The sequence below is a fragment of the Phoenix dactylifera genome, chromosome 1, assembly GCF_009389715.1.
Source record: "Phoenix dactylifera cultivar Barhee BC4 chromosome 1, palm_55x_up_171113_PBpolish2nd_filt_p, whole genome shotgun sequence".
Lineage (NCBI taxonomy): Eukaryota > Viridiplantae > Streptophyta > Magnoliopsida > Arecales > Arecaceae > Phoenix > Phoenix dactylifera.
The window spans coordinates 30,557,448-30,585,389 of NC_052392.1; the positions used below are offsets into that span (position 1 = coordinate 30,557,448).

A 27,942-nucleotide genomic window follows, 5' to 3' on the forward strand; every position below is an offset into this window, starting at 1 on the left:
CCGTTTCCTCGTGCGGCTGGGAGTTGCACCGCGGGCGTTGGCGCCACGCGTTGCTTAGGGCCGAAGGCGGTCCGCGGCATAGAGCGATCGGAAACATCGACTGGTTCAAGATACACGAATCATAATGCTCCACATGTAAGGCAGCCGATCCTTCATTTACGCTGGCCCACGGACCCAAAGAAACCGTACCCAAGAAACCAACGTCCCCATCCTGGCGGTGGCTCTCTCTGGATTCCCCTTTCCTCTCTACCGAAGCTCTCTCTTCGGTCCCCCCTTCCTCTATTCTCTCCCCCGTCTCTCGACTTGTCCTCGTCCCTCCCGTCGGCGTTCGTTCGCGATGCACGAGGCGGAGCTCCACGATCTCTCCGACGACTCCGACTACGCCGCGTCCCAGCAGCAGGTGATCGATTTGAATCTGATGCGGTAACCGACTCGATTTGGATAAGGATGCGGTCATTGATTGGTTTCTGATTGTTTTCTTGCCGCAAATCCCTCAACGAATTGTGTGAATTGGATCTGGTGATTGATACCGGTTTCTTGATCTTGTTTCAAGGCGTCCGGGAGCGTTATGCGATGTGATTCGGGAAAGAGTGCGGTCAGCGAGCCCAATGGGTCGGAGGTGGTCTACTCGAAGGACAACGTCACGATCCACCCTACGCAATACGCGTCGGAAAGGATCAGCGGCCGATTGCTCCTCGTCAAACAAGGTTCTTTGTTCATGGTAATTCCCCTCTTGGCAAGTGGAACGAGTTCAAGAATTTAAATTCTGCAACACATGTTCTCTAATTTCTGGTTATATTATGTTTCTGAATCCCATTTCTGGGAAACTTTTGATTTTCAGAGGTTTTCTTGCTTGTTATGTATTCGGATCCTTCGATAATGGTGATTGCTTTCAAAGATCCCGTACTATTCTTGAATAAATTTAGTGGATAGATCTTTTTACCCTTTTTCTGATAAATTAGGAGTTATTTTGTTTTACTTTTATTGATGATGATTAGGTCTTGATTCTTTCTTTCTTTCCCTTAATATCACTCATCTTACATGTCCTATGTCATGCTTTATTTAGTTAATTTCGTGCTTGTTCCGTTCATTTTTATAATAGTGGTTTGGTTTCTTAATGGATAAATCTCAATTTTCTTTATCTTTCTTATTTTTTGGATATGTCTTTCAGTCATGGATACCTTATAAAGCCAGTACCGATGGAGTAGGTTGTGTGGGTCGCAGTTCAAACTCAGGTCTGACGGAAAAAGGTCAGTCTAGATTTCGTTTTTGTGGGAAATGTCATGGATGCATGCAAGCTTTTATGGCTTTGACAACCAATCTTATGCTTATTGTTTTCTAATGCTATACAGATAGAAGCCTATACACCATCAAAAGTGTGCCTTTAAGTGATGTCCGTTCTATACGTAGGCATACCCCTACACTTGGCTGGCAATACATAATTGTTGTCCTATCATCAGGTAAATAGTTGAGCTATGTTTTGCAACTAGAAGGAGGTGTTTTACATCATTTCATGATCCTACATCACAAATGTTTTAGTGCTTTTCTTCTGATAGAATAAATATTTGTCTGAAATTTCTACTAATCTTGTCTGTAGTTTTTCATGTTCTTCTGCAAAATTATTGCATGTAAACAAGAGGTTTGTTAGATTTATGATTTACACTTTCTTGGGATCATTATTCTGGGTAATGTTGTGGACTCCTACCATTGTCACCTCTCATTATAGTGTTTTTTTGGGGTAAAAGTCATTATAGTTTTTTGACAAAATGTGAAATGAATATTTAAATTAGTCTTGTTTAGCTTGGATGAACTGGCCTATGCATTGAATTTGAAGATATTGTTTGCTACACACAGAAGGGTTTAAATCTCAGTACTGTGCGCTGTCCCGGTTTGCTTTTGGGATGGTATGCCATGAGGTCAGGACTAACTGAAACAGCCAACAATGACACACAAAAAAGGCTTTTTTTTTTTTACTGCATCTGGTCAGTCCTGACTATCCGAGTGTATCCTGGGTATTGGGATGCAACCAAGGTGGTTGGGATGTTCTAGTTCAAGATAACTGATGTCCCATGTCCCAATTTCTTGTTGGATCAGTATAGTACTGATGGTACAATCCAGTTCCGGCAGGATTTAAATCCTTGCATGCGGGCGCATGCACACACACACACACACTTATATGTATATTTCAGTTATCAACTGATTTCATGAGATACATATGCAGGTCTTGCATTTCCTCCTCTTTACTTCTATAGTGGTGGGGTTCGTGAATTTCTTGCTACTTTGAAGCAACACATTTTTATAATGAGGTAGTCCCTTACTGCCTTTTTTACTATTCTTCATTTTTACTACTATTGGTTGCCAAACATTAACATGATGACGACAACAACAACTGTAGTGATGCCTGCTCATCAACATGAGATCAACTATGGTACCCAACTTAAAATATGGAATGTTGAATTAGGATTTTATAACGTGTCTTGACCTAATGTGTTGCATCATGTAGATTCTGCCAACATTCCTGTTTTTACACTAGTTGGTGGGCAGGGCAGGAATGAACTGACAAACATAGAAATAAATAATTTATGAAAGAAAATTTCAAATGGTGAAGGCACTGTAAGCGTATAAATAGAAGTTACACCAATTAAACTCGCTGTCTGATTTAATATTTCCATTGCTGATATGATCTCATGTCTTTATACTACGCTTATAGCACATCTGCATTCGTAGTATCCAAAATTCCCAGCTACCTGGGTTTTGGCCTCAAGATTCTTTTCTTCCATTTATTCTTTTGATGTCTAAGTTAATCACTAGAACAAATCTCTTCCTTCTGTATACTTTTTATCCAAGTAATCTCTGGTATGTTCCTTCTCTTTTCTCCTTGCTCCTTCTACTGATTTTTGTGCTCCCCATTCTAATAGCAGCTTCCTTTGAACAAATTATCTTAGTTTCCTTGTCCAGATCTCCTCCTTTACTTGTGCAGTGTTTAGACTTACTACAAGCACTCCTTAACATCTAACTATATCCTTCCTAGTTTTGTTGCATTGACCAAGGCATCCTTATCTCTGCTACATTTTTCATTTGTATGTTCACTTTTTTTGATTTGTACAACACACTTGGCCTGATTATCGCCATGTATAATATTCCCTATAGGTATGTTTATCCATCCAGTCTTAATCTTATTGTAATGTTATGATCATGGCGAACTGGCTATCAATTCTAAGAAGCATCTATATATTTATAGCATACATGAATGCGCATGCATACAATCATTCACATTTAGCTTGTCACACATGATAGTGTTCTGCTAGTTATCATAGGGATGACCAAGCTTATAATTCAAGTTTCTTATTAAAGAGATTAATATTTTCAGGTCTGCAGATGATGCAAATGTCTTTCTTGTGAATGATTTCGAGGACCCTCTTCAGGTGTGCTTTTCTGCTTATCTCTGATGGTTTTCTAGTATAATCAAGAGTTTACAGTGATTTTATATGATAAAGAGCTTCATTTGTTTTGACACAAAATCATGGTCATCTTTAACAGTCAAGTCAGTAATGTCAAAAATTTCATAATCACATTATGAAGAAACTGGCATTCTTATTTTGGCCGAATGCTTGGTGGCATATGATTTGTTTACTCTTATTTTTTATATAGTGGTTCTGGATTTCATACACCAGCCTCTGTTGAGAGTCCTTCCATGTTCACTCCCTAAAAGAGTGTGGTGTCTTACCCCTGTGTTAGCTTGCCGTTTTGAGATTTTTTTTATGTTACGTTTTATGCTTTGTTTTGAAAGATCAATATCATTCTCATCAAAATTGATATTGTACTCATTCTCGATCACTTGGTTTTTTATTTGGATGTATCCTGTATGGTCTTTCTTTCCTCTATTTTTTATGTTTAGGAATACAAAGACATTACAAAGGTAATTAAATTAATCTTATTGTCTATAATAGTGCAATCTTATTTAGTTAATAAAAAAAAGGTTCCAGTTCAATCAGTATCATGCAGGCAGGATTGACAGGAAATTGCTCAAATTTATTCATTAATTGTGCTTTGAAATCCCCATTCAACTATGCTGTTTTAATTGCATAGGCTAAATTTGTAAGCACATTCTGTTAAAACGGTGAATGATGGGAATTATTAAAAAAAATTGCAAAATGATTTTCACTAGGTCTAGGTTCTTACAGTTACCATGCTTCTGGCAAGTTATACTTACTCAGTGCATGATGTTGTGTGACTAATGAAACTATTTTTTGGGAAGCGTTGAAGACAAATCATGCTGCAGGTTTGTTGGTAGATTATCTTGGTTTAAAACTGCAAGCAGTCAATACTCTGTTATAAAATAGAAGAGAATAACACATAGGCTAATTTGGGTAGTGCAAAAACTTGTTTAGGCCTATGATTTTGTACTTGTGGGAACTTTTGTGAAGAAAACTTTACAGATCACCTTCATAGATTTTCTAGGAATTATTAAAATAAGCAAAGATATGTTAGGAAAATCATCTATAATTTTTTTTTCTTTTCAATGTATGAGAAGGTCACATTATTTCACAGGTAGCGCTGTAGCATGTAGCTAAAAAATTTCAGCAACAGTACCATACGAAATATAATTGAATACTGAAATTCACATAGCATCAAAGTATAGTCATGCTTATATTAGTGTTTGATATAAAATTGCATTCTGTCATTTCTGCTCCTGCTGCAAGTCCTAAGATATATATGGTTGCTTCCTGACTTAGGTTTTTAGATTGTCCTGCATCTAGAATAACCTAATTCCATAGTTCTCTTGTTTGCAGTTTGTTGCTGGACAAATACAGCATTTTCTGCATTCTGTTTTTAACTGAATGTGCATCTTTGAGATTCTGTAGTTTGATTTTACACTGATGAAATTTTTTAAGAAGCAGCATATGTTCTGCGTTTTGAAATTTTAGGTAGAATCCCCTAATGCTTGTGTAGCATCAATAGAATGACCGCTTTTCTTAGACCAAAAGAAAAAAGAACTACTGCTTTGGATAAAGATATGCTCTTATGGCATTAAGTGACGTGGTCATGCAGCAAATTTTTTTTTCGCAATATGATCTTTTTGTCATACATAAAACTGCTTTTCCCATCGTCTCATAATGAAGCATACTTATGTTTTTAAACAGCCAGCTGCAAGACAATATGTGTAATATCTGAGTGATATAACCTGTTCATCTTAGTCTTAAATATTGGAAAGGCTTGTGGTCTATTAGGATTATCATTTGTCTTGCGGTATACTTTTGTTTCTTCAGTGAAACTCCTGCAACTCGGTTTTCCAATCTATGTTATTCATTCATTCGTTCATTCATTGGTTGCAGAAAAGCCTATCATCCCTAGAATTGCCAGGGGTTGTTTCTGTTGCAAACCGAGCATCTCTACGTGACTCACTGAGTTCAGTTTCTTCAGCTGATAATTCTGAGAGAGGGAATCAGGAAACATATGATGGGTCTGCTAGCACTTCTGAATATAGTGTGAGGCATAAGCACAAGGCTTATGACCCTGCTCGTGATCTCTCAATTCAAGTCTTGGAGAAATTTTCACTTGTTACAAAGTTTGCCCGCGAAACGACCTCACAACTATTTCGTGAGAGTCACAATAATGGCTTTAGCCCCTATGAGAAAAGGCAGCAAAATAATTATGACTCACCTAATTCGGTGGGTGGTAGGCCTACTGATGTGCCAAAAAATGCAGATGTAATTTCAGTGGCCTCAGATCCATTGGAGGTAATTATTTATGCTCCTGGACCTAGTTTTTAGATGTAATTATTTATGCTCCTGGACCTAGTTTTTAGATGTAATTATTTATGCTCCAGGACCTAGTTTATATTATATATATATGTAAAGCATTTTTGAAGAAGTCACTGTCTTTTATGCAATAACAGATTCTGTATTTCTGTGTTTTTGTTTTTCCACTATATTTTGGAAAACTTATATATCCTTCCTATTGACTTTTCAACATGTTTTTGAAAGCATGTAAGTTACTAGAGTCTGGAATAAACCCAAATTTTATGGTAATCTTTTTATTCTTTTGGATTTGGCTGATATGTTAACTGTAAGTAGCTTTTTCTGTCATTCTATCCACAAATGGCTTCTGATTTTTGCAGTTTGTAATATACAATTATATTCAGGCTTCTCCTGTATGATGTCTAGACAGTATCAACTTTCAGTCTGTGTATAGTATGTTATGCTAACCTGCTCTTAGAACTGGATATTTCTATTTTGCAAGATCAGGATTTTTGATATTCTTTCTGAATTGTTTCTCTTTGAATCTTATTACTATTGTTATTATTATTTATGGAAGGGGGGCTAACCTCATATTTTATTCCATGACAGTACCAGGATCACTTTTAAGTTGCTTTGTACTACACTACTTTTGCCATACTTCACATTCAGATACTTGATAATCTTTGATTTAATCATTAGCGATCTTAATACAATAAATCATGGGCATTTGCTCGTTTCCTCTTGCTTCTCTCTACACTTTATAAACAACTTCACATGTACACTAGTGAAACTGGGTGGGTACTGTTACTAATTGAAGTTAAGTTTCTTACTACATATAATATGTTTTGTAAGTTCTAATAGGATTTATCCGATTAGAAAACTAAACAATGTTTATGTGGCCTGTAGTTGCATAGGTTGGAGTAGACAATCACTCATTCTCTAGGATGTACACCTTGCTGTCATGGCTTAAATGGTTTTTTTTGATATGCTGGGGTCCTTGGCTGTTGTTACTAATAGGATCAACTGCTGTTTTGCATTAGTTGATGACTGTTCATAAGAGAAGATTTAAAGTATTGCAGATTGTTTCTGTGGATTAGTGTTCAACATAGTGTAACACACCATGCTATCTAGACACTTGGCAGTAGCAAAATAAAATGTCAGACAACCTTGTTGGTTAACACACAATGTGAACCAGTGGGCATGTGTTTTGGATCTTTTGAATATTTTTCGGATCTTATAAACACATTGGATATGATATGAGCACTGCTGCTACTGATAGATATCACTAGAAATACTTATCCTATGAAGAATTATGTTATGTAGGGAATTTGACCTTATGCAATTTTCATAATTTGGGTATACAATTCTCAAAACTATTTAGAACTATCATTACATTATCACATTTGAGGGTATTTTAGAATTGATTTATAACTATCAATACTAGAATGCTGCATACGAAGTGATAAACATGCTAGTGAGGGCTCATCATAATGTGTTGTACAATATATAGGATGAGCTGATGCTTGTGATCTTGCTTTGGAATAGGTTTTATTCAGCTAGAATACTAAAATGAAGAATAAATTGTTCTTATAGTGGACCGAGATGGAGTACCTAGCATGGATCCATAGTACTTTGGATTAAATGCTGTTTTCTATGATACAAATGATCCTGGACACATTATGGTATAATTTTGTTGCTAAATGAGGGAAAAAGAAATGAGATCTTGCAACCTCAAGAAATTTACTATTGCATTTTTGGCATCTTTGCACCCAATTAGACAGGCAACATGTGTATTCAGGGGAACAATGCCTGCACGGGAAGGGCCCTTCAACTCTCTTTGCTATTATGAATATGAGATGTTGTGCATCATATGGGACTTCTTGTAATCAAATTATGGGATTATGGTTTCTTAGAGATAATTACCAGATGACCAGCAAGCTCATCCCATGCTTTGGGTTAATGATACAATGGGACTTGTACTTTGTTGGCCATGAATGAGGGGTTTTACGTGCCTTATCACTTCTTGGGCTGTCCTTGCACTGGGACTGGATGAAGGGTTCTGACTGGCGTAGTTGTAGACGTGGGGGGTATCATTACATACCTATTCAGAAATGCAGGTGCAATTTGATTGTAAAGGTGCTTTTAATCAAATTAATTTTCCTACACGAATTATGGATGTTCCTATAGTATCATCACAGGGTATCAGAATAATGAACTTGTTCAACATAATGAACCAAAAAGTTCTAACATAGCTTGACTTGCAGGGCCAACCCACAAATGTATCTAAATAATCCTTATCTTTTGGGTGTCAACTTCTACTTTTTTCCTTACTAAAACTGTGACATGATCTACCAGTCAAAAGGTAACTCACTATCTGAAAAGTGGACCAGCAAGGGTTTGATTCTGAGTTTTTGATGCTTCAAACTATGGCACCACCTGAAATTACTCTACAGTAAGGCTCATAACGAGTTCCTTACCTTAATAAGATGAAAAATGGGTCAGCAGGAGGGTTTTTGGAATTGTGGATCTTTGGGCTGTCAGACTATGGGCTTGTTGATTTGGGATTGAGCCTGATCTTCAGCCTGTATTGTGAGCATCCTGTTGGACTTGATGTTAGATGGTGCAATAGTTTGCTTAAGTCGTAGGAGTCGGGGTATATGCAGCACATATGTTTACACATCTTCTAAATTGCATGTCATATTATTTGCAATTCTGTTGCAATGGACCTATTGCACTAGTCCCTATGAATGTGTTCATGTCCTAGGATAAGAATCTGTAGTATACAAAGGATGTCTAGTTCACATTCTAATCTGAATTAAGAACTCTGCATGATTAGTTGTTTTATATATTCTATAAATGAGTGCAAACAAATGAAGGTCATTGAGAGCATAAATTAGCTCCAGTCACAAGTTTGGTATTTGGGAGAAATGTAGCTAGAGGCAAAAATTTGGCATTTGAAAAAAGTGAAAAGAACACTTGTCAAGTTTGGAAAGAATCTGGATGACTAAAATATTGACATATTTTCTTATACTTGTTTTTATATTTATCCTTTTAAGTCAAGCATTGGAGCAGCAACAAGAATAAAATGATAGTGACGGCATGGCCAACAGCAAAATAGATTGCTTTACGTATTTCTAATCCATGAGCTCTCCTTGTATAAATCATACATAATGGCAGAACATGTGATTCATTAGAAATTCTAGATTAATTTGATTTTAAAGTATAGTTTAGACTTTAGAGACATTTGGTCAATGAGGAATATTATGAATGATTTTTGTGAAAATTGCTATTATGATTGGTACAGCCAAGCATGCTAAAGCTTTATTAGATATTTATCTAAAATTAGTAACTGCTTAGGGTTAAACCCGGCCCCTGTCTTTGTCCTTATGGTATCATCTCAGTTGCCCTATGTTCAAATGTTACTGGAGAATATTTTCTCTTATTTTCCCTTATTTTTTCTCCCACCTCCTCCCTGGAGAACTAACTTTGTTATTGATCAATCAATTAGGTGAATGAAATAGAAAGCTGATAGCTGGTACAATCATCAAAAACTCAATTTGTAATGCTGTACTTATGTGGATAATGGATAATATGATTGTTTAGCATTAATTGATTAAAGAAGATATGATAATGAAAAGAAAATATGTTGTACATAAGAAATACTTAAAAGGCACAGATATAATCAAATTACCAAACTTTTAATTTGTCAATCATGTTTGGAGCAAAAAGATGGTAGCAGAAATAGGCACATTTTATCCCAGGTTGTTGAGTTTTGGTTATGTAGTGTAGTCACTTGATTAGTTAATTGGAAAAGTAAAAATAAAAAATATATTCAAGTTCAGAACACTTTAATATCCCCAGCAAGCTTTGATGACCTTGTATGGTACTCCCAAAGTCTTCTGCAGCTGCTGTGTGCAATGCATGATTATGCGAGTGCTTTATCTTGTGCCTCAGTAACTCAAGTTAAAATTTTCTTGACTCTTAAGATCTTGAATAATGATTGACCTTTCTATTTCGAAAAGAATAAGCTTGGTGAACAATTGTCAATGTTTTTTTAAGTGGTGGATTAATTATATTTATTCACGTTCAGTAATGAATGATGAGAATACCAGTTCTTTGATATGGATAATTAAGTTATACCTCTATGTGCATTATTATTATTATTATTATTATTATTATAATTGTTATTATTATCTATTACATCATTAGTGATGATAGTTTGCTGTTGGATAAAAATTAGTTTTAGTTCAATGTGGTAATTCATTTTTTATTTTTTTTTGGCAGTTTGATAAGTTACCTCTGGTATGGGGAAAACAAAGAGAACCTCCATTATGCCTTGAAGAGGTATATCCTTTCAGTAGTTCTTTATAATTGCAAATGGCAAATTCTTAAAACATTGAATGCTAGATTAATTTTTGAGTAACTATTTTAGTTCAATGTGATGATGATTTTGTGTTTCTGACTCTATATTGTTCACATAATGTTGGGTGTTCCCTCGAACAGAATAATGCCCATGACACTTGTGGGATCAGGCTATGTATGAGTTGACGTAGCAGTGCAAAGGGGGGCTTCAAGGGTGAGGCAGTACATCAATGCTTGAACATGTGGTGGAGATGGATCATGGAATAATGTTGGGCCAGAAGTTGGAGGTGAGGAGTGGCTGAGAGGGGGAAGAGAAGGGGATGGAAAAGAGTACTGCTATAGGCCACTGCTCCATTCACCATTCTCATGTGGCAGTTGGTGATCAGTGCAGTACACAGGGATTTGGCAGTGTCACGTGGGGTGCCTGTGCTCAATTTGCTCAGTCACTATCATGTAGGATCAGTGAACTGAGTGTGACAAGAAGGTGGCCTTTAGCATCTTTGGATGGGAAATGGAGGAGGAGAGCTAAGAAAGGGGCATCCAACAAAAATGGGAGAGGATGGAAGATGAAAGGAAGAGAAGGTAGTAGAGGAGAGGAGAGGAGTTGAGTGAAGAAGAGGAAAATTGGGGCTAACTGGTTGCATGATGAGAGGAGACACTATATGGTTTGAGGTCAAGGTTCTTTTCATGGTTCGCCGTACCGACTCTAATCGGGCGGTACGGGGCATACTGTACCATACCGGTTCGGTACCAATATCCGGTACAGGAGGTGTACTGATATTCGGTACGTCAAAAGGATTCCATACCATATCGCATCGACATAGTGCCAGTGAGGCACCAGTATGGGGTCCGGTACTGAGATTGCGAATCTTGGTTCTTTTTATATCTAATGTGGAACATGACATATAAGATTATATATATGTTAAAATATTATGTTGAAACTATACATGTTAATAATGGTCATGACTAAACAGGTTAGAACCCTCCTACTTTCACCCAAGTATGGGTTGGCTTAGAGGGGCCAGGTCAGATTAGGTTAGGTCAACAGGTTTGGGTCTGAATTGCCACAGGTAGTTGGTGTTCTCATATTTTGGTAATTCTAGTGTGCCACACATGCCTTGTATGTGCTATCATCAAGACTAGGGGGAAATGTATCTAGGCTCCAAACAGGAAGGCCTTAAAGTCACCTTGGGACTTTCCCATTATTTTTAGAGCAAATTATGATTTCACACTCCTATCATACTAGATTTCCTTGCTGGAGATATTAATTGATTGGGACAAATCATGTTAATCATATTTTTGCTCACATTGCCATTGTTAGATATTTTCTTTAGTCATTTCCTTTGAATTGAAGAATGTGGATTTCTTGGCAATTCTATTCATTAGTGTTTCAGAAAAATGTTATACAAGGGCTTTGTATAATTTAGTGTTGCTTACTCCTAAATTCCTGTGATAGTGGGCTGCTTTCTTGGACTCTGAAGGACGAGTCATGGATTCAAAGGCATTTAGGAAAAGAATATTCTATGGAGGGGTTGAACACAATCTCCGAAAAGAGGTTAATAGCTTACAATAATAACTGGTTGCATGATGGATACCTGATATTAGTCACAAATTTCTGGACATTGCATTGGTCATTGTGATCCTGCAGGTTTGGAAATATCTGTTGGGATACCATGAGTATGATTCGACATATGCTGAGAGGGAGTATCTTGCAGCGGTCAAGAGATCAGAGTACGAAATCATAAAATCCCAGTGGCAGGTCTGTAATTGCTTGATGTAATTTCTTTTCCTTCAAATGATATAGCTATTATCAAACATGCTAGCTAATTTGCTTATTTACATGCCTACACAGTACCAGGCAAATGATTTAGTACACTTCCATGTTGTAAATAAATCAGGTACTATAGGCAGAGCGTTGAAATATCTGAAATTAACCCACGCAAGTTGTTTATTTTGGTTCATGTGATTTGCGGAGGTCTGTGATCTAGATATAAATCCACGATGCAACAAATGGTAGCAGAACTTACCAGCGAACTAATTTAGCACATCCGATCAGTATCATTTTGTTGATTGATGTTATTGTAGGCATGATTGTGAATGCCAACCATCATAGTACCATGCCAGGCCAGTACAGACACTTGGCACAGGTTGGCAGGCTACTTATTAAATCTGTCTTTTTAATATTTTTAATCAAAAGTTTTTCTTTAATAAATTTCTTGCTTCGGCACAGAATGACATATGCCAGCACAACATGGCAGATGCTATGTCGTCGGCTGAGTGCATGGGTACTGACACTGATACCCAAGTCCTGGATTGTGGGACAGGTTCTGTGATTTTTCTGTTAACAGAAACAAGTAAATTGCCTATTTCATGTGAAACTTAAGTACTAGTAAAAGTAATTCTTCTTCTATTACTTTTTTTTTTTTGTGAATTGACCATGTTCTGTATGTGGTTAAAATTCTTAAAGTAACTGAGTTGGTCATTCACTCTTCAATCTATATTTATGTGCTAGCTTTTTAGGAAATCTATTCATACGTGTGCAGAGTATATCAGCCACACAAGCTAAAAGATTTACGAAGTTCAGAGAACGGAAAGGCCTGATTGAAAAGGATGTGGTAAAAATTTTATTGCCTTGTTTGAACCTGCAAAGCTTCTATTAGACTATAGAAACATGGAAATAGAAGAGCATTGATGCTTCACTAGCTTATATTGTATTCTGTTAATTTTTCTGTTTAACATTGTTAAGGTGAGAACAGACAGATCTGTCTCTTACTATGAAGGAGAGGACAATCCGAATGTGGCAGTTCTACGTGATATACTGTTGACATATTCGTTTTACAATTTTGACCTTGGTTACTGTCAGGTAAGAGTACACTTGGAAATTTTGCAAATGCTAAGAGTTTCTTTTGCTTGTGTTACAAAACAGTATTCAGATCCTACGGTTTTTAATTCATACCCTATTTATTGCTTCTGGTCACTGAAGCAGTTTAAAGTTTAAACAATCATATATACATAAGCTATGTCATTTTGCTGTATCTAGTAATTCTGGACCTTATTTCAGATCATAACTACCATCTGCTATAGCTTATATAGTTGCATTTTCGTGCAAGTTCTAGTTGCATTTTCATGTAAGTTCTATCTTTTATCTTTGGTATGCCCATGTGTATTCTTTCTGGCACTGTTAGGTAAATTAGGCATGTTTATCCTACTTTACATGCCTGCATGTGTTGCTTCTGTATTTCATATATCATGTTGTTGTAAGTAATGAATGCTTTGTTAGTCAATGACCTTTGATAGCCCTTCTTACTTATGCTAGAAAATTGATATTTGGGATGAAATACCTTCATATAATGGGGACGTCGTGTTATATTATGCCATTACTTCTGTTTATGGTTGCAGTTATCAGTTTATTATTATTTTTCCACTGATTGCGCTTGCACATACTATGTCTCTCTTTATGGCTCAACTAGAGTAATGCTTGTTAAGGTACATTCACTTCAGTAAACATAACCTTAACCTGCGAGGCTTGTTTTAAGGTACATTCATTTGCGAAGGATTCCCATTTTGGGGTTACAGGGTGTTTTTAACTTTCAGGGATTCCTTGAAGTTTTTACTTTCATTTCTAAAAAGTTATTTTTGTTCTTATATCATCTTTTTTGTAGGTATTTTAATGAGGAAGAAAATGGGAAAGAATGGATGACTAAACTTGTCAAGTTGAAAAGGAATTTCAAAAAGAAAAGAGTTGGTTAAAAGGTTTGAAGCAACTAAGCATAGTTATAGATGATATATCAAACATAAGAAGGCAGAGTTTATCTTGGAAGCAGATTTTTGGTCTTATGGAAAATGTGGATTTATCTTAATCTGTTAACTATTCTAAGTTGGTGACATATGTTGGAGGTCATAAATTTTTACTTTGGCAACAGTAAATGGAAATGAATGACAAGTCTGTTAATGCTGCTGTAACATCTAGGAGAACTCTAAGTATGAGTGTCCCCAAATAAATGTCTATAGAGATGGAGAAGATATGAAGGCCTTTGTCTTATAGGGGTTGAAATTTGTCTAGTTTAAGGTGAGGAAATGAGAATTAAATTGTGATTGATAGTGTTCACAAATAAGAGTGGGAAAAACTTCAGTTCATAAGAGGGATTGTGAGAGATGTTTAACTTTATCAATATTGGTGCAACACCTTTGGTGCTTCGCATGTGAAATGAGCAAAGCTTACCCAACTTACATGGAGTTGTAAGAGCCCTATTTGTTTGAAGAGTGGAAGAAAAAAGGGGTATGATGGTCATGGGCATTATATACTACTATGACTCCTCCAGTGGTCAAGTTATGCTGGTAGTCAATTTTCATGATATAAGATGGGGAATTATATGAGTCCAGTATTAGATGATTTTGGTTGGTTCTGTCAAGAGAATTTTTTAAGTTCCTTGGATGCAGCCAACTTGCCCTGTGGGCAATCAAGTGACCCCTTGGCCCTGGGCAACCTAGGTAGGTCTAGTTTTGGACTACGTTTTAGGTGGCTTGGGTTGGTCAGGCGGGGTGGTTATTAGGCAGGCTTGGTGGAAGGTTATGACCCTCTTCCTGCCTCCATGGTCTCTCTTGTTTGTGCCCTAACAACATAGTTATAGCATACAAGTTTCATTGTTTCTTGACTGATTATTTTCTTTCCAACTTTATATTGATTACTTATTATTCGGTACAATCAAGGTTTTATGTACTGGTTTGTAAAGGGTGAACCGTACTGTACCACAAGGAAATTGGTACAGTACAAGGGCTCGATATGGCACTGCACCAATACATAGTGTGGATGTTTTTCTGACAGCCCTTTTCCATGTATCTATAGAAGGTCATACTATAACATGCCATACTGTACCAGTAAGGTACTGTTAGAGGACCTGGTACTGAGACATTAAAACTTGGGTACAGTTTATTAACATTATTAAGCAATTTATATAGATAGCCCTGTAATTTTATTGTACCATTTCTAAAGTGACATTGCCATTTCTAATTTTCTAATTACTTTGCAGTTCCCTGACAGCTTTTCTGGAATCTCCTTGCATATTTTTCTGGGTTTTATAGTTCTATGTCTTCTATCTGCCAGTTGTGGAACCTTGCGCTTTAGTCTTAACCAAGGATTCAAATTTCGCCGGAATGGGATGTTACGAATGGTACCATACGGTTCCTGCAGTTTTCTGGCACCAGTACATAGTGTGCTGGTATGGGAATGCAGTCCTGTACCTTGTCAGTACCTGGTACCTACCGTTCCTCCAAAATACTAGCATGAGATCCGGTATTGGTATTTGAAACCTTGGTCATAATATTCAAGTACTGATACCTCAGATTTTTTTTTCTCTGAGTCAAGGTTGTCTTAAGGTTTTATCATTTTTTTAAATTAATTTGATTTACAACCTTTCCTTGAATGACAATGTGGGAATTTCACTACTTAAATGACAAAACAACATATATTGAATCATTAATTAAAGCAAAGTCCGCCGAACCAGTACCGGGATCTGTATAGGTCGGCATCTGGTACAGTTCGGTACCGTACCGAATCAGTACGGATAAGGCATGCCGGTTCACGGACCAACACATCCATTTTTTTAGAATTTTTAAGAATATTTAATTAGTAATCACTCTTTTTGAACTTTTTCAATGATTTTAAGTCTAATTTGATATTTTTTGATGTTTTCTTGATATTTTTTTGATGTTTGTATGATCCTGGCTTAACCTAGATGATGCATCTTATTGCTTTAAAATGATACAAATCATAAAATAATTAGTGAGATATTGCATTCTACAATGAACGACATAAAATATCCTCAAATCAAGTAGTGACATGAATATTAAAAAATAATACAATCAATTACATACATTTAAAGTCCAACATACATATCGATATCTAAAATCGGATCGAGTGGCGCTGTCTCTCATAGATATCTGGATCATCATCATAGTCAGGAGGCATATCAGCCCACCCCTCTAATCAAGTGACATTGTACTCTTGTACGTTCATCTTATAAGCAACATGCGCCAGATTATAAGCACTCTCGGATCTCTCGCTGAAGCTTTGGCTTTGAGAGGTGTTCTCTGGCTGATAATACAACTGTGGAGGGGCCCATCCGAATATGTTGGTAGCAAAATTCGATCCGTAAGATGCTCCGGGCTGCATAGGGTAGTAGTCATCGGAAAGATGCTTCAGAAGAACTATATCCATATTTATATCCGTATGGGTCATAGGTTGTTTGTGGTTGCGGATAATAGGATCTAGTATATGACTCGAAACTTGATACATCTATGGATCTTACTCCACGTGCGAGGTCATCTGCAGCTGTAACGTATCCTGAATGACCTCGACGAGCCCGTCTTCTATATGCAATCATATCCTCGTGGGCTCTACCAGATCGTGCATCTTGGCGGTCCACCTCTATCTTCTTGAAAATCCTCTCCTTCGTTGCTCTGAAATTAGTGAAGTGTTTCTTCATCAGTCGCCGAACCTCCTGTGGGCTAAGTGCTGCTTCAACTTAGTTACCCTTCCTTGTACTTTGTGTTGCATCAGTTGCACCTCTAATGGTGCTGGCCCGAGAGCATTTGCCCATGATCTCATGCTTTGGCTCCTTTTTTCTTGATGCTCTGGCTCCATTTCTTCAGGTTATCAAGTACATCAGTTTATCAATTATTTAAAAATAGCAAAATTTCGTTACGATGAAGATATTTTTTTACCTCAAAAAATACATCTGATTTATCTAATACATAATGCTAATTTTTTATATTTTTTATTTATTTATATATTTTTAATAATTTTTAAATTTAAAAATATGTTTAAATATCATAAATTCAAAAAAATATGATTTCTACCTCCGAAATTACTCCGGAATTATGTAATATGTACTACTAATTTTTCATATTTTTTGATATTATTTACATATTTTTAATTTTTTTTGAATTTTAAATAATTTTTAAATTTGAATATTTAAAAAAAATATTTTAGCTCAGATCCATGTGAATACAACAATGAATGCTACATATATTTTTCTAGGCCCTCGGATATGCATCAAAACTTAAACGAATAAACACCAAATTTTTATAGAGAGCAACTTACATACCCCCAAATACATTTCTGATTTTATATATTTTTTTAATTTTTAATTTTTAATACAAAAATATATTTTTAATTTTTAAAAATTTTATATAATCCAAAAATTAAAAAGTTTTATATCAGCATGTAGATCATCCATATATCTACAAATATAAAAAAATCAAGTCCATATCGAAAATTTTGGCATGATCTCTTCTTATTTTGCAATTTTTGAGCTATTTTTTCAAGCCCCCCCCCCCCCCAAAAAAAAAAAGAAAAAATTAGATAGGGAGAGGAAGGACACCTGATTTAGGCTTGGATCTTCCTTCTGAGCTGCTGAATCGACAATTTTTTTGATTGTTTAGGAAGAAAAAGCTGCGGATAGAGCCGCCGCAAAATATCTGCTGTTAGGAAGTTCTTCTCGGGTCTTCCCAACAGCCACCTAATGCTTTAAAAGCATCAGGTGGCTCCACAGTAATAACCCAATTTGAAACCAGGTTGACTCGGTGCGAGTCGGCCGATTCGCATCGAGTCGGCACCGAATCGACCGGTTCCGGTCAGTTTGGAACTTACCGGTCGGTAAGGGACCGGTTCTGGCTTGCTCGATAGGGGTTCAGGCCAGTATGTGGCTGGAACCGATTTTCTCTGGAGAGCTGACCCGGTTTCACATTGGGTCGGCTCAGCACTGCCCGAACTGGGTGGTTTGGCTCGGTTCGGTAGATATTGAATTAAAGTTTTAATAACATAGTACTTTTGTCATATGATGTCTTTTTGTATTTCCTCTTAAATTGCAGTTTCGATGATATTTGTTTAGCTTTCTCAATTTGCTTAATTCTGTGTCAAGTTCCTATTGCTTTCATCTTTAGCAAATCTAATCTTTATGTATGTTTTACATATTCTTGTAAGACCTGATAATCCGAAGCACTAAAAATTTGTCAATTTAACATGTCCTTTTTTTTCCTTTAATGGAAGTTATGATATTGGTTATTGAGTTATAATGTATCTGGTTGATATAGTTGTATCACTAACCTGGTATTTCGGCTTTCAGGGCATGAGTGATCTTTTATCACCGATACTTTATGTCATGAAAGACGAATCTGAGTCCTTTTGGTGCTTTGTAGCATTAATGGAACGCCTGGGACCCAACTTTAACCGTGATCAAAATGGCATGCATTCCCAACTTCTTGCTTTGTCTAAGGTACCTTTTTTTTGCTTCAACATTGGCACACACACTGTCTTGCAGGTCTGTGCTCAAGTACGCTACTTCTTTTCAGTAAGCAGTTATTTCAGTGCTATATAAATCACATGTAAGACGTCAAGACAACTCTGTTACCATGATAATATGAATGTTTCTATAACTATTATTCTCATTTGTTTTGAATTCGGATGATCTCTAAACATTATGTGATATAAAGGGGAAGTACTTTCAAAAATAAAGTATTATATAAATCACATGTAATGTGTTAAGACAACTGTCACCATGATAATATGAATGGTTCTCTAAATCTTTTTCTCATTTGTTTCAAATTAATATGATCTCTAAAAATTATGTGATAGAAAGGGGCAGTACTTTTATAATTGCAAGAAAGCATAGTTTCCTTTTGTTCTGGGATTTGCACAGGCAATGGTATCAGTATTCTGTATATATGTATACACGTAATTATGAATATGTGGGCATGTATATATGTCTGTGGCACATGTATATGTCTGCTTGTTTACTGAAGAAAAGTATGATTCATGAATAGCAATACCCGAAATAGACGATATCAAATAAAAAGCATTGAAATAATTTTATTTAAATTGCCACTAATAAAATTGTTAATTTGGTTTTAAACTATCTAAAACTACAAAGCAAAAAAATTTTCAATATGATGTTAAAAAAATGGAAAACTCTCTCAATTCTGCTCCACCTTACCCTTTTTAAAGTTTGTGCTTCTTCATTGTTGACAGTATACTTTTGTATGGGATGTATGGACTCACCAAAAGGAATCACATAGTCGATGAAAGGAGTTGGTACGAAGGATGATGTATTTTTTCTTGATGGTGAAAAGTCTAAATCTGAAAGGAAATGACTTATGCATTAGAACACTTGATGCCTTCATGCTAGACCTAATTTTCCTGGGATACTGGGAACTAAAGTTGCAACTCACACATAATAGCTATGAGTTAGTAGTTTGGCTTGTGAGTAGCTGGTGGTGGAGTTTGTTTGGAGATGATGAGTGAGGAAGGGGTAGTGCAATTTTTTGTTTATAAATAGGAGTGATAGAATTTAAAGAATACACGTGCTTTGAAAATAAAGAGCAAGTTTTGATTGATACTTAAATTGTATACATGACATCCATGGAACGGGACATGCTGTGTCCTGAAACTTGGTATGATGGATGCCTTATCCTATCCTGGTCCTATCTTGACATTTGGGACCATAGTTATAAAAATTGGACCATTCTAGCCGGTGTAATAGGTAAACCGGCGAATTGGATCACTAGCCGGTCCAGTTTTCGTACAGGACAAGAAATGCAGCTGAACCACATGAAAATTGCTGACCCTATAGTTTTTGGAGAAAAATGATGAATTGGGTGGGTGTAAAGTGGGTGAATTGGTCTGCAAAATTTTTGAAAAAAATGCTTGGATAGAGATTCAAACCAATGACCATGGGTTTATGAAGGAACCTCTCAACCATCAGGACAATAATTGATTGTTGAAAACTTATCAAGTGAAATTATATCTATGTTATTCAAAAGATGTCATTTACTCACTGTTTTATTAATCAAATTTATCCAATAAAAAACTAAACAACTCCTATCATGGGTCACCATCTCGGTACTGGACCCTATACCGATACAATCTTCTTACAATGTCGGTATACGGAACGGTACGAGACAACGAGACTTACCAAATATCGGTACGCTACGGAATTGCATTACCAGTTTGGTATCGATATGGTACGGTATGCTCGAGACTGTACGGTACCGACCGGTATGGCAAATCTTGAGTCCTATTCTTTTAAAAATTTACTATTTAAAAATAAAATTCAATAAATTTTATACATTTTCCTACATTATATACAACTTATACTTTTTAAAAATCAAATAAATAATAAATTTTCTATTTATGTTGTAATTAGAGAGCAATATAGAATGTAGATAAATGTGTTTTAAAGAGTAATATTTAATCTAAAAAATATAAATAATTTTCATCAAAAATAGAAAAAGTTGTGAATACTTTACATATTTTGTATTATATTTATTTATATTTTAATACCTTAATATTTTAACTAGGTTCGACCTATTGACTTGGCAATTGGACCAATAATCTGATGACTTGGCCCCATGGCTGGGGTGGTCATCGGTTTAGTTTTCATAGCTATGGTCGGGAAAGTGGGACACCTTGACTGTCCCACCAGGACTTGAATCTTTTCTTGGACTCTTTTAAGAATTGAGGTATTCTTGATACTATGGTGTAAAAGTTTGAAATAGTTCCAGTTTTTTATAGTTGTTGGCAAGTTTTTATGTCTTACTACCAAGTCCCTACTAGTGCCTTACTGGTATGCTATAGCACAGTATGGTACGACATTGTACTCTCACATAGTGATGGTACTAGGCTGAAAATGCACCCATACCATATATTGGTGCAAGCCCTTGTACCGTATAGGTTACCAAAGGTATAGCTCCATGTGCCTAGTATGGATGCATACGTAAAATTTTGGTTGTTAGGATATTAATATATGTTTATCTATGTAAAATACATGTGCATATTTATGTAGATGTCTGTGTGTACATGCAAGTGTGTGTTTTGACTTCATATATAGCTGTCTTTTTCTTGTCCTATTTTGGGTAGATGTGTTTGATTTCCATTTGATGCACAATAATCAAGTAACACTTCAAAAAGTTATAACATATTAAATGCTCTTAAAGGCTTAACTCCTGACTACTGTGATTGCATGCATGTTTTGGCTAGAAAGTTCTATTGTATAAATCGGCTTAAAGGATTAACTCTTAGACCCTAACTAATAAGTCCTATCTTTTGGGACATATGATTGGTAAGAAAATTTTGCTAAAATTATTCAGATTAAAAGTCTCTCCTTCAGATGAGAAACTACTCTCTGCATAAAAAGTTAGCTTCACGGCCTGCTTTATCTGGTCTATTTAAGCAGGTTTTTTTTGGCTAAAAAATAGAAATTTAGTTGGCCTCTCCAAAAGCAGTTATTGGTTTCTTCTTTTTAAGAAAAACCTGCTGTGGGCAATTCAAATGTCTGGACAATAAATAAGCCTAGAAACGAAAAATCCAGTTGGTGTCACAATTTTCATTATATGAAAGTGATCTTAATAAGCTCGCTCGTATATGTCTAAACAGTTAACTGATAGTCTAATGTTGCATTGCTGGCATTTTTTAATGGTTAAAAGCTCTTTGGTTTCTTTGTATTTGGAAGGCTTACTACAATTGTTAGTTTAAGGGAAATGGAAATATTCATCTACTAATCTTGATGCCAATTTTTCTCTTTATCATAAATTTTGCCCTAATTTGTTTCTGAAGACATCTTATGGTCATTATTCCATTTTTAATTGATATTGCTATAATTTGTAGTTCCATTTTAAGTAAATTGTAAAAATGGTTCTTGATTTTCTTGTATTAACTTCTTTCTTGAGCTTCATCCCAAGCTCATGTATTACTATATCATCATTGGTAGTCGCATCATTGCGCACTCGACTATGCCATTCTTTTATCTATATAAAGCATGTAGCCTTCATGTCTCGGATCTTAAACCTTTTATCTCAAATATTTTCCAGTTTCTTGGATGCTTGGAAATTGTTGCTTTAGGTCCCCAGGCTGTCTTTCCTATTTAAACTTGAACATTTTTTATGTGATGTGACATGTGAAATAAAGATTGTTATAGACCCTCATTTTATGTCTGCAAACTCGGTTACTTAAGCAAGAAAATATCCATTTCATTGTCACTGAAAATGATTTTATTTTTGAAAAATAGATGACACATTGGCGATTGTGTTTTATCTCCTACATTGGATCTTTTGCCCATTTTTTGGTGCCTCTAATGTAAATTTAGTTATCTTTAACCTTGCCTTTCCCCTTTTATCTAGCCGTTTATTAAATATAGAGAAATATGGGGTGTTCGCTGTTAATTCCATGAAATTGTCTGGCCTTTCTGGCCTCATGGCAAGCTCTTTGCTTCTCAAAAGTTCTATGTGAGGAATTCAATGGCAATCAATCATAATAAGCTGACATTGGTTGAGAAATGTTCAAAGAACATTTTCAAACATCAGTAAATTATGGATTAGCTATATTGCCAAACTGTAACTTGATAAGGCTTGATGCTTGAGGGCCAACATGCATGACATTTGTACCATTCTAGAGTATGCAACCTTGTAGGAATCAGCTGAGAGATCCAATATAATGATTGTCCACTCTTGGGATGTATCTGCAGTGTTTGAATCGAGGTCCGCCGAACCGGTACCGTGACCTGTACCAGTCAGTGCCTGGTACGGTTTGGTACCGGTTCGGGCCAAACCGAACTGACCGAACTAGTAGGGCGTGCCGATTCACGGACTGACATGCACTAACTTTTTTTTGGACTTCTCACTCGTTTCGAACTTTTTTATGAATTTAAGTCTAATTTGATGTTTTTTTTGATTTTTTTTGGATATTTTTTGATGTTTCTATTTTTCCGATTTAACCTAAATGATGCAACTTATTGCTTGAACATGATACAAATCATAAAGTGAACAATATAAAATATCCTCAAATCAAGATACAATCAGTTATATATATTTAAAGCACCGAGTCGGCATCGAATCGGTCAGAACTGATTGGTTCCGGCCCGGTTCTGGCCTGAAAAGGACCGGTTTCTGCCGGTCCCATTGCGGTGGGCCGAAACCATTTCCTATTAGCGAACCGACCCGGTTTTTGGTACTGCCTGAACAGGGTGGTTCATCTCGGTTCGGCGAACCTTGGTTTGAATTAATTGTAAGCCTGGGTGCTGATAATCTGAAAGGAAAAAGTGTGGATAAGATAGTTTATAGTGTGCCTTGATATTACCTTTTAGCTATACAACTTATCAAATCAGACATCTTTCTTATTTTTCTTTTCCTTTTTTGGGGGAAAGAATGTGATTAGCGCATCATGCAATTTGATGAATAATTGCAGCTGCACCTTTAACTTCTTGACATTATGATTTTTAAGCTTTAAAACACGACAAATTTCAGCTAGTGACGAGCTACGTTTTTTACATTTTCCAGCTGGTGGAACTTCTGGACAGCCCGTTGCATAATTACTTGAAGCAGGCTGATTGCTTGAACTACTTTTTCTGTTTCCGCTGGATTCTTATACAATTCAAGAGGTAACTACATTTATGTTTGACATGGGTCTTTATATAGATTTCTGCTGGATTCCTTGCATATTTCTTTGAATTAAGTTCATTAAGATGACCAACACTTCTCTTGCCAAATATTCAATAATATGATATGAAAATATTCATTAAATGTCTTGGTTATAGGTTTAAGTTGGCTCCTTTTGCTTTTTCTCTGAATTCTATAAAAAGGAAGAATCACCATATTTTTCCAAAGTGAAAGAAATGTTTAAGTGGTCTTCCATAAGATGGGAGATCAGAATTAAGGATTGTTCCCAAAGACCAGACTTTGGAGAAATGAATGAAAGATTTAAGTGGAACTGTTGTGCTTTAATGTCAAAAAGTAGGCACTAGCAATAAGCTCTCGCAAAAATAGGGGTGGCATGATTCAAGTTGGGTCAGATATGAATCGGGTTGAATACCTATCAACCTAAACCTAGTTTGTTTATTAAACAGGCCAAAGTTCCAAAACTGGAACCGACCTCTTTACTAAATAGGTAACTTGAGCCGTCCCCCATTACCCATATAATAAATAGGTTGGATCAAGTTAAATAGGTTAAATGGGTCTTAAACGGTTTAAACAGATTAAGCAAGTCTTAAATGAGTGCGTCGATACTCTGTTGACCTCACCTAATTAATAAATGGGTTGAAACTGGTTTGATGGGTCAAGACTCTAAGTTTGAACCCTGGCAGATTAGGTTGGGTTGACCCGTTTATGACCTGAACCCGTTTGTGCAAAGTGCAAACTGTGCCCATTTATCTTGGGTTGGTTGCAGGTTGGGTCATAAATTCCACCCTGCTCCAAAACAAGCTACATGTAGCTTGATTCTACTATGAGTTGTATGCATAACCAGAGCTAGATGTAATGGCCATAATTTCTCTTACTCTATTATCAAGCTTCACTATGGACATGCTTTGTGCAACAAAGTCTAGTGAGGCCACAAGGTTGGCCTTCGTAACTGAGGGTGCTGCGAAGGCTTGCACACCAAGCAGGTGGAGGTCAATCGAGCCTTGCAAATGTTATCGAGTGGATAATATTGAACTCTATATTCTGTGGCAAGTTTTTAAAAATATCTCTGTATTATCAGTTATTTGGGAGCTTCATTTTGATAAGTTATGCAGTTTATCATTTTGATTTTGATCACTTGATGCATGGAAAGTAGTTCTAATGTTGATAACTGGATTTACGGCTGAAAGCTGAGGACCAAGTGTTGGAGTGAGTGCAATTCATTAGGCATTAAATTAGAGACCATGATTACAAGGAATAAGTGATTTGGATTTGGAAATCACAAACTCAAGGAGCTAGAGCAGGTTAAATACAATAGGCTTTTTAGGAAAAAAACCCTAATTTTGGAGATGAAATGTCCTTTGAGTTAGCACCTGTCAGAGAATCTTGTCAAGCACTATTTATTATGTAAAGGCCCTAACCAATTTAGAAAAACAAAGAAAGCAAACTGATTTAGTGGGTAGGCAAAGTCCTATATTGACTATTAATTCCCAAATTGTGGAGTAATACAAATTCCCTTTAGTTGTTTAGCTTTGCTCTTAAAACACCACATCTATTCTGATGTTCATCATTAATATCACAAGCATTCACTTTCTTAAGACAACCTAATAATTGATGTGGACATCAATAAACCAGACACTTCTAAATTTCTTTTAATTTTCTGTTTTCATTTATTCTCTTCAGCCTTCCCTCCAAGTCAGATGTTAGATATTGCAACTGAGGAGGTAGGGTAGCTTGTTTTAAGTAAAGGTAATCAATATCACCCTATCCCACTTACTTGCAACTAGAATTAATCAATTCCCAGAGTCTAGGGCTTCTCTCTCTCTCTCTCTCTCTCTCTCTCTCTCTCTCTCTTCCTAATTTTTGTTCTCCTTATAATGTTGTTAACCCCTTCCTCTTCTGACTTTCTGTTGGTCACTGTTAACAGAAATGGCCCTGCTTCCAGTCTCTTAGTAGTTTAGGTTTTCCAGCTTCACTCATTTGTTGCCTATCTTCCCTCTTTCTGTTTGTTGTCTTAGTCATCACATCCTGGCAGCAACTAGTCGTGAAGGACTCCTGCTGAACCTTAATCATACCATGCTCTCGAGCCTATCAAAAGGATACTTGAATATGACTTTTATAATTACTTCATGCCTTGTCATGTATACATGAAACGATTTGCTCCTAATGACATTATCAGCTCTGATATGGGTGGATGAGATTAAAGAAAATGTTAGTGACAATGTCTTCTAGAAACCAAGCTTCAAAATCTTCAAATAGCAGATTTAGTTGTATTAGCATTCTTGTAAAAGGAATTGGAGAAAAAAAATTCTGACTTGTATAACAAGAGGCTAAGGGTGCATCTGACAGTGTACTGCAAAAGCATGACAGTTTTGTAATTTCACATGATTATCAAATCATGAATTGTGTCTCATATAAACTAGTGGAGATCCATAAAAATGTGAAATCATGGATTTGAAAAAGTTATACTTTAGTAGTATTTTCCAAATTCATGTTTTACTTGCCTTGTGGTTGTTGACATCTCCACATTCTCTTTTAAACATGATTACTTTCTAACGAAATCTATAACTCTCCTTATCACTATATGTTTCTCTACATCTATGCCTTCTCTTTTTGACGAACAATTAACTTCTAAAAGACCTCACTTTCAAATTATTTTTTTTTTAAATTTTGAAAATGGTAGAGTGGCCAACAGCTGGTAGCTTAGCTGGTTGATATCCAATCTCTCCAAGTGGGAGATCTCAGGTTCAAACATGAGTGGTGGTGAATAACCACCATATTCTCAAAAAGATCAAAGAAAAGAATATGGTAGAGTCATAATTTCAACTTAAATAACACATATATAAGTGGTTCTAATCAATATGTCTCACATTCAGACCAAAAAAATCTCTTTATGTCCAAGTTCTAAGGATGTAGGAGGGTAACATGCAGAACATACTCGTGCAAATGGTGATTTACATATGTATCCAACAAACAGGAGGAATACTGTCATATCTGACAGTGCCATATGTAAATATCCTGAGAAACTGGTGATAGAATAAGGTCATCTTTTTCAAATCGTTGTCAAATCTTCAAAGAATATTTGATATATTCAGAGATGCATGCTACAATATCATTTCCCTTCTCCATTATCTTACAAAAAGGCAGTTTGTCATTTGCAAGGAAGCTTATCATTTTCAGTATGATCCACGTATGACCCCAGAAGAATGACCCTTTAATAATAGACAGGAGAAGTCTGCAAACTAATGTCAAAACTTTATTCTGTTAGGAAATAAAGGTGCATGATCGGTGAGCTAGATTTGGCCCTATGGTCTCACAATTGCATAGTTCCAAAGTCAGTCACAAACCCAGCAATTATCTACCTGCAAATGCTGGTATCCTTTTCCAATACCACTTGGTCTCATTGTTCTAGTCCACTCTCTGAAAATTATAGCCAACTTCAATTATGTGCTTATTCTTATTGAAGATTTTGCTGAAGACAAGCGTATCTATATACAGTGCCTAACTTTGTTTGCTCTCTGCTTGCAACAACTCTAGGGAATTTGAGTACACAAAGGTCATGCATTTGTGGGAGGTCTTATGGACACATTATTTGTCAGAACACTTCCACTTGTACATGTGTGTAGCAGTTCTGAAAAGGTACCGCAAGAAAATCATGGGTGAGCAGATGGATTTTGATACCCTCCTAAAGTTCATCAATGAACTTAGTGGCCACATCGATCTTGATGGGATGATAAGAGATGCAGAAGCTTTGTGTGTTTGCGCAGGAGAGAGTGGAGCTGCTTGCATTCCACCTGGAACACCACCATCCCTGCCTGTTGAGACGGACATGGGGCTCTATCCTCAGGAAGATGATATATTATGAATCATTCTACCTGTCTGTAAACGTGCATGCCTATACGGAAATTTCTTGAGATTGCTAAGGTGATGATTTAGAAGATTCAATTGCTTTTAGCATTTTGTTTGAATACTGGTCTTCTGTAATTGAATAACCTGTTGATAGACTTCCTAGCATTCTGGTGTGTTCATACCTTTGTTTTCATGCGAAGTGAATCAAAGGGGATGCCCTTTGTTTTCATGGAGAATGAATCTGGGGGGATGCCTGAAATTGTACAGCAGCAATTTCTAAAATTGGTCAGTGGATGCTACACTTCATCTTCGGTGAGAATGCAGCCAAAATGATGAAAGTTTTCAGGCATTCATTCTAATTCAGATGTTTTCATGAGCAGTTTGCTTTTGTAAATCTTGTCAATTTATGATCATGTTATTTGTTGTTGAACTGTATAGGCATAGATGGCATTGTCGTGGATGTAGCTTTCTTTATAAAACGATTGTGATACAAATGAACAGAAAGTTGCTGGTAAGATATATTGCTGTACGTACATATATTACA

At 36.2% G+C, this 27,942-nt stretch overlaps 1 protein-coding gene across 2 annotated transcripts; it reads left to right on the forward strand.

Moving 5' to 3' along the window:
- Positions 1 to 206: 206 nt before the first annotated feature.
- On the forward strand, positions 207 to 27,913 carry LOC103704322 (TBC1 domain family member 15). 2 transcript variants are annotated; one of them, XR_005513903.1, is made up of 16 exons: positions 207 to 400; positions 554 to 721; positions 1,172 to 1,250; positions 1,353 to 1,460; positions 2,222 to 2,306; positions 3,371 to 3,425; positions 5,337 to 5,741; positions 10,026 to 10,085; positions 11,560 to 11,658; positions 11,752 to 11,862; positions 12,647 to 12,718; positions 12,850 to 12,966; positions 18,230 to 18,379; positions 23,433 to 23,533; positions 26,818 to 26,923; positions 27,087 to 27,371. XR_005513903.1 is itself a non-coding variant. In XM_008787558.4 (15 exons), the coding sequence occupies exons 1-15, from the start codon at positions 338 to 340 to the stop codon at positions 27,412 to 27,414; spliced, it is 2,001 nt and encodes a 666-aa protein (XP_008785780.1). In that variant the 5' UTR covers positions 210 to 337; the 3' UTR covers positions 27,415 to 27,913. The 2 variants fall into 2 exon arrangements, 1 of the variants encoding a protein (XP_008785780.1); XM_008787558.4 differs by lacking the exon at positions 26,818 to 26,923 and having other exon boundaries at positions 210 to 400; positions 27,087 to 27,913.
- Positions 27,914 to 27,942: the final 29 nt, after the last annotated feature.

Bases quoted from the DNA above. Each gene is read 5' to 3' on its own strand.
- LOC103704322 (XM_008787558.4), top strand. From the start codon at position 338: ATGCACGAGGCGGAGCTCCACGATCTCTCCGACGACTCCGACTACGCC. The intron at 722-1,171 runs GTAATTCCCCTC...TATGTCTTTCAG, and splicing joins AACAAGGTTCTTTGTTCATG to TCATGGATACCTTATAAAGC. The intron at 12,719-12,849 runs GTAAAAATTTTA...AACATTGTTAAG, and splicing joins GCCTGATTGAAAAGGATGTG to GTGAGAACAGACAGATCTGT.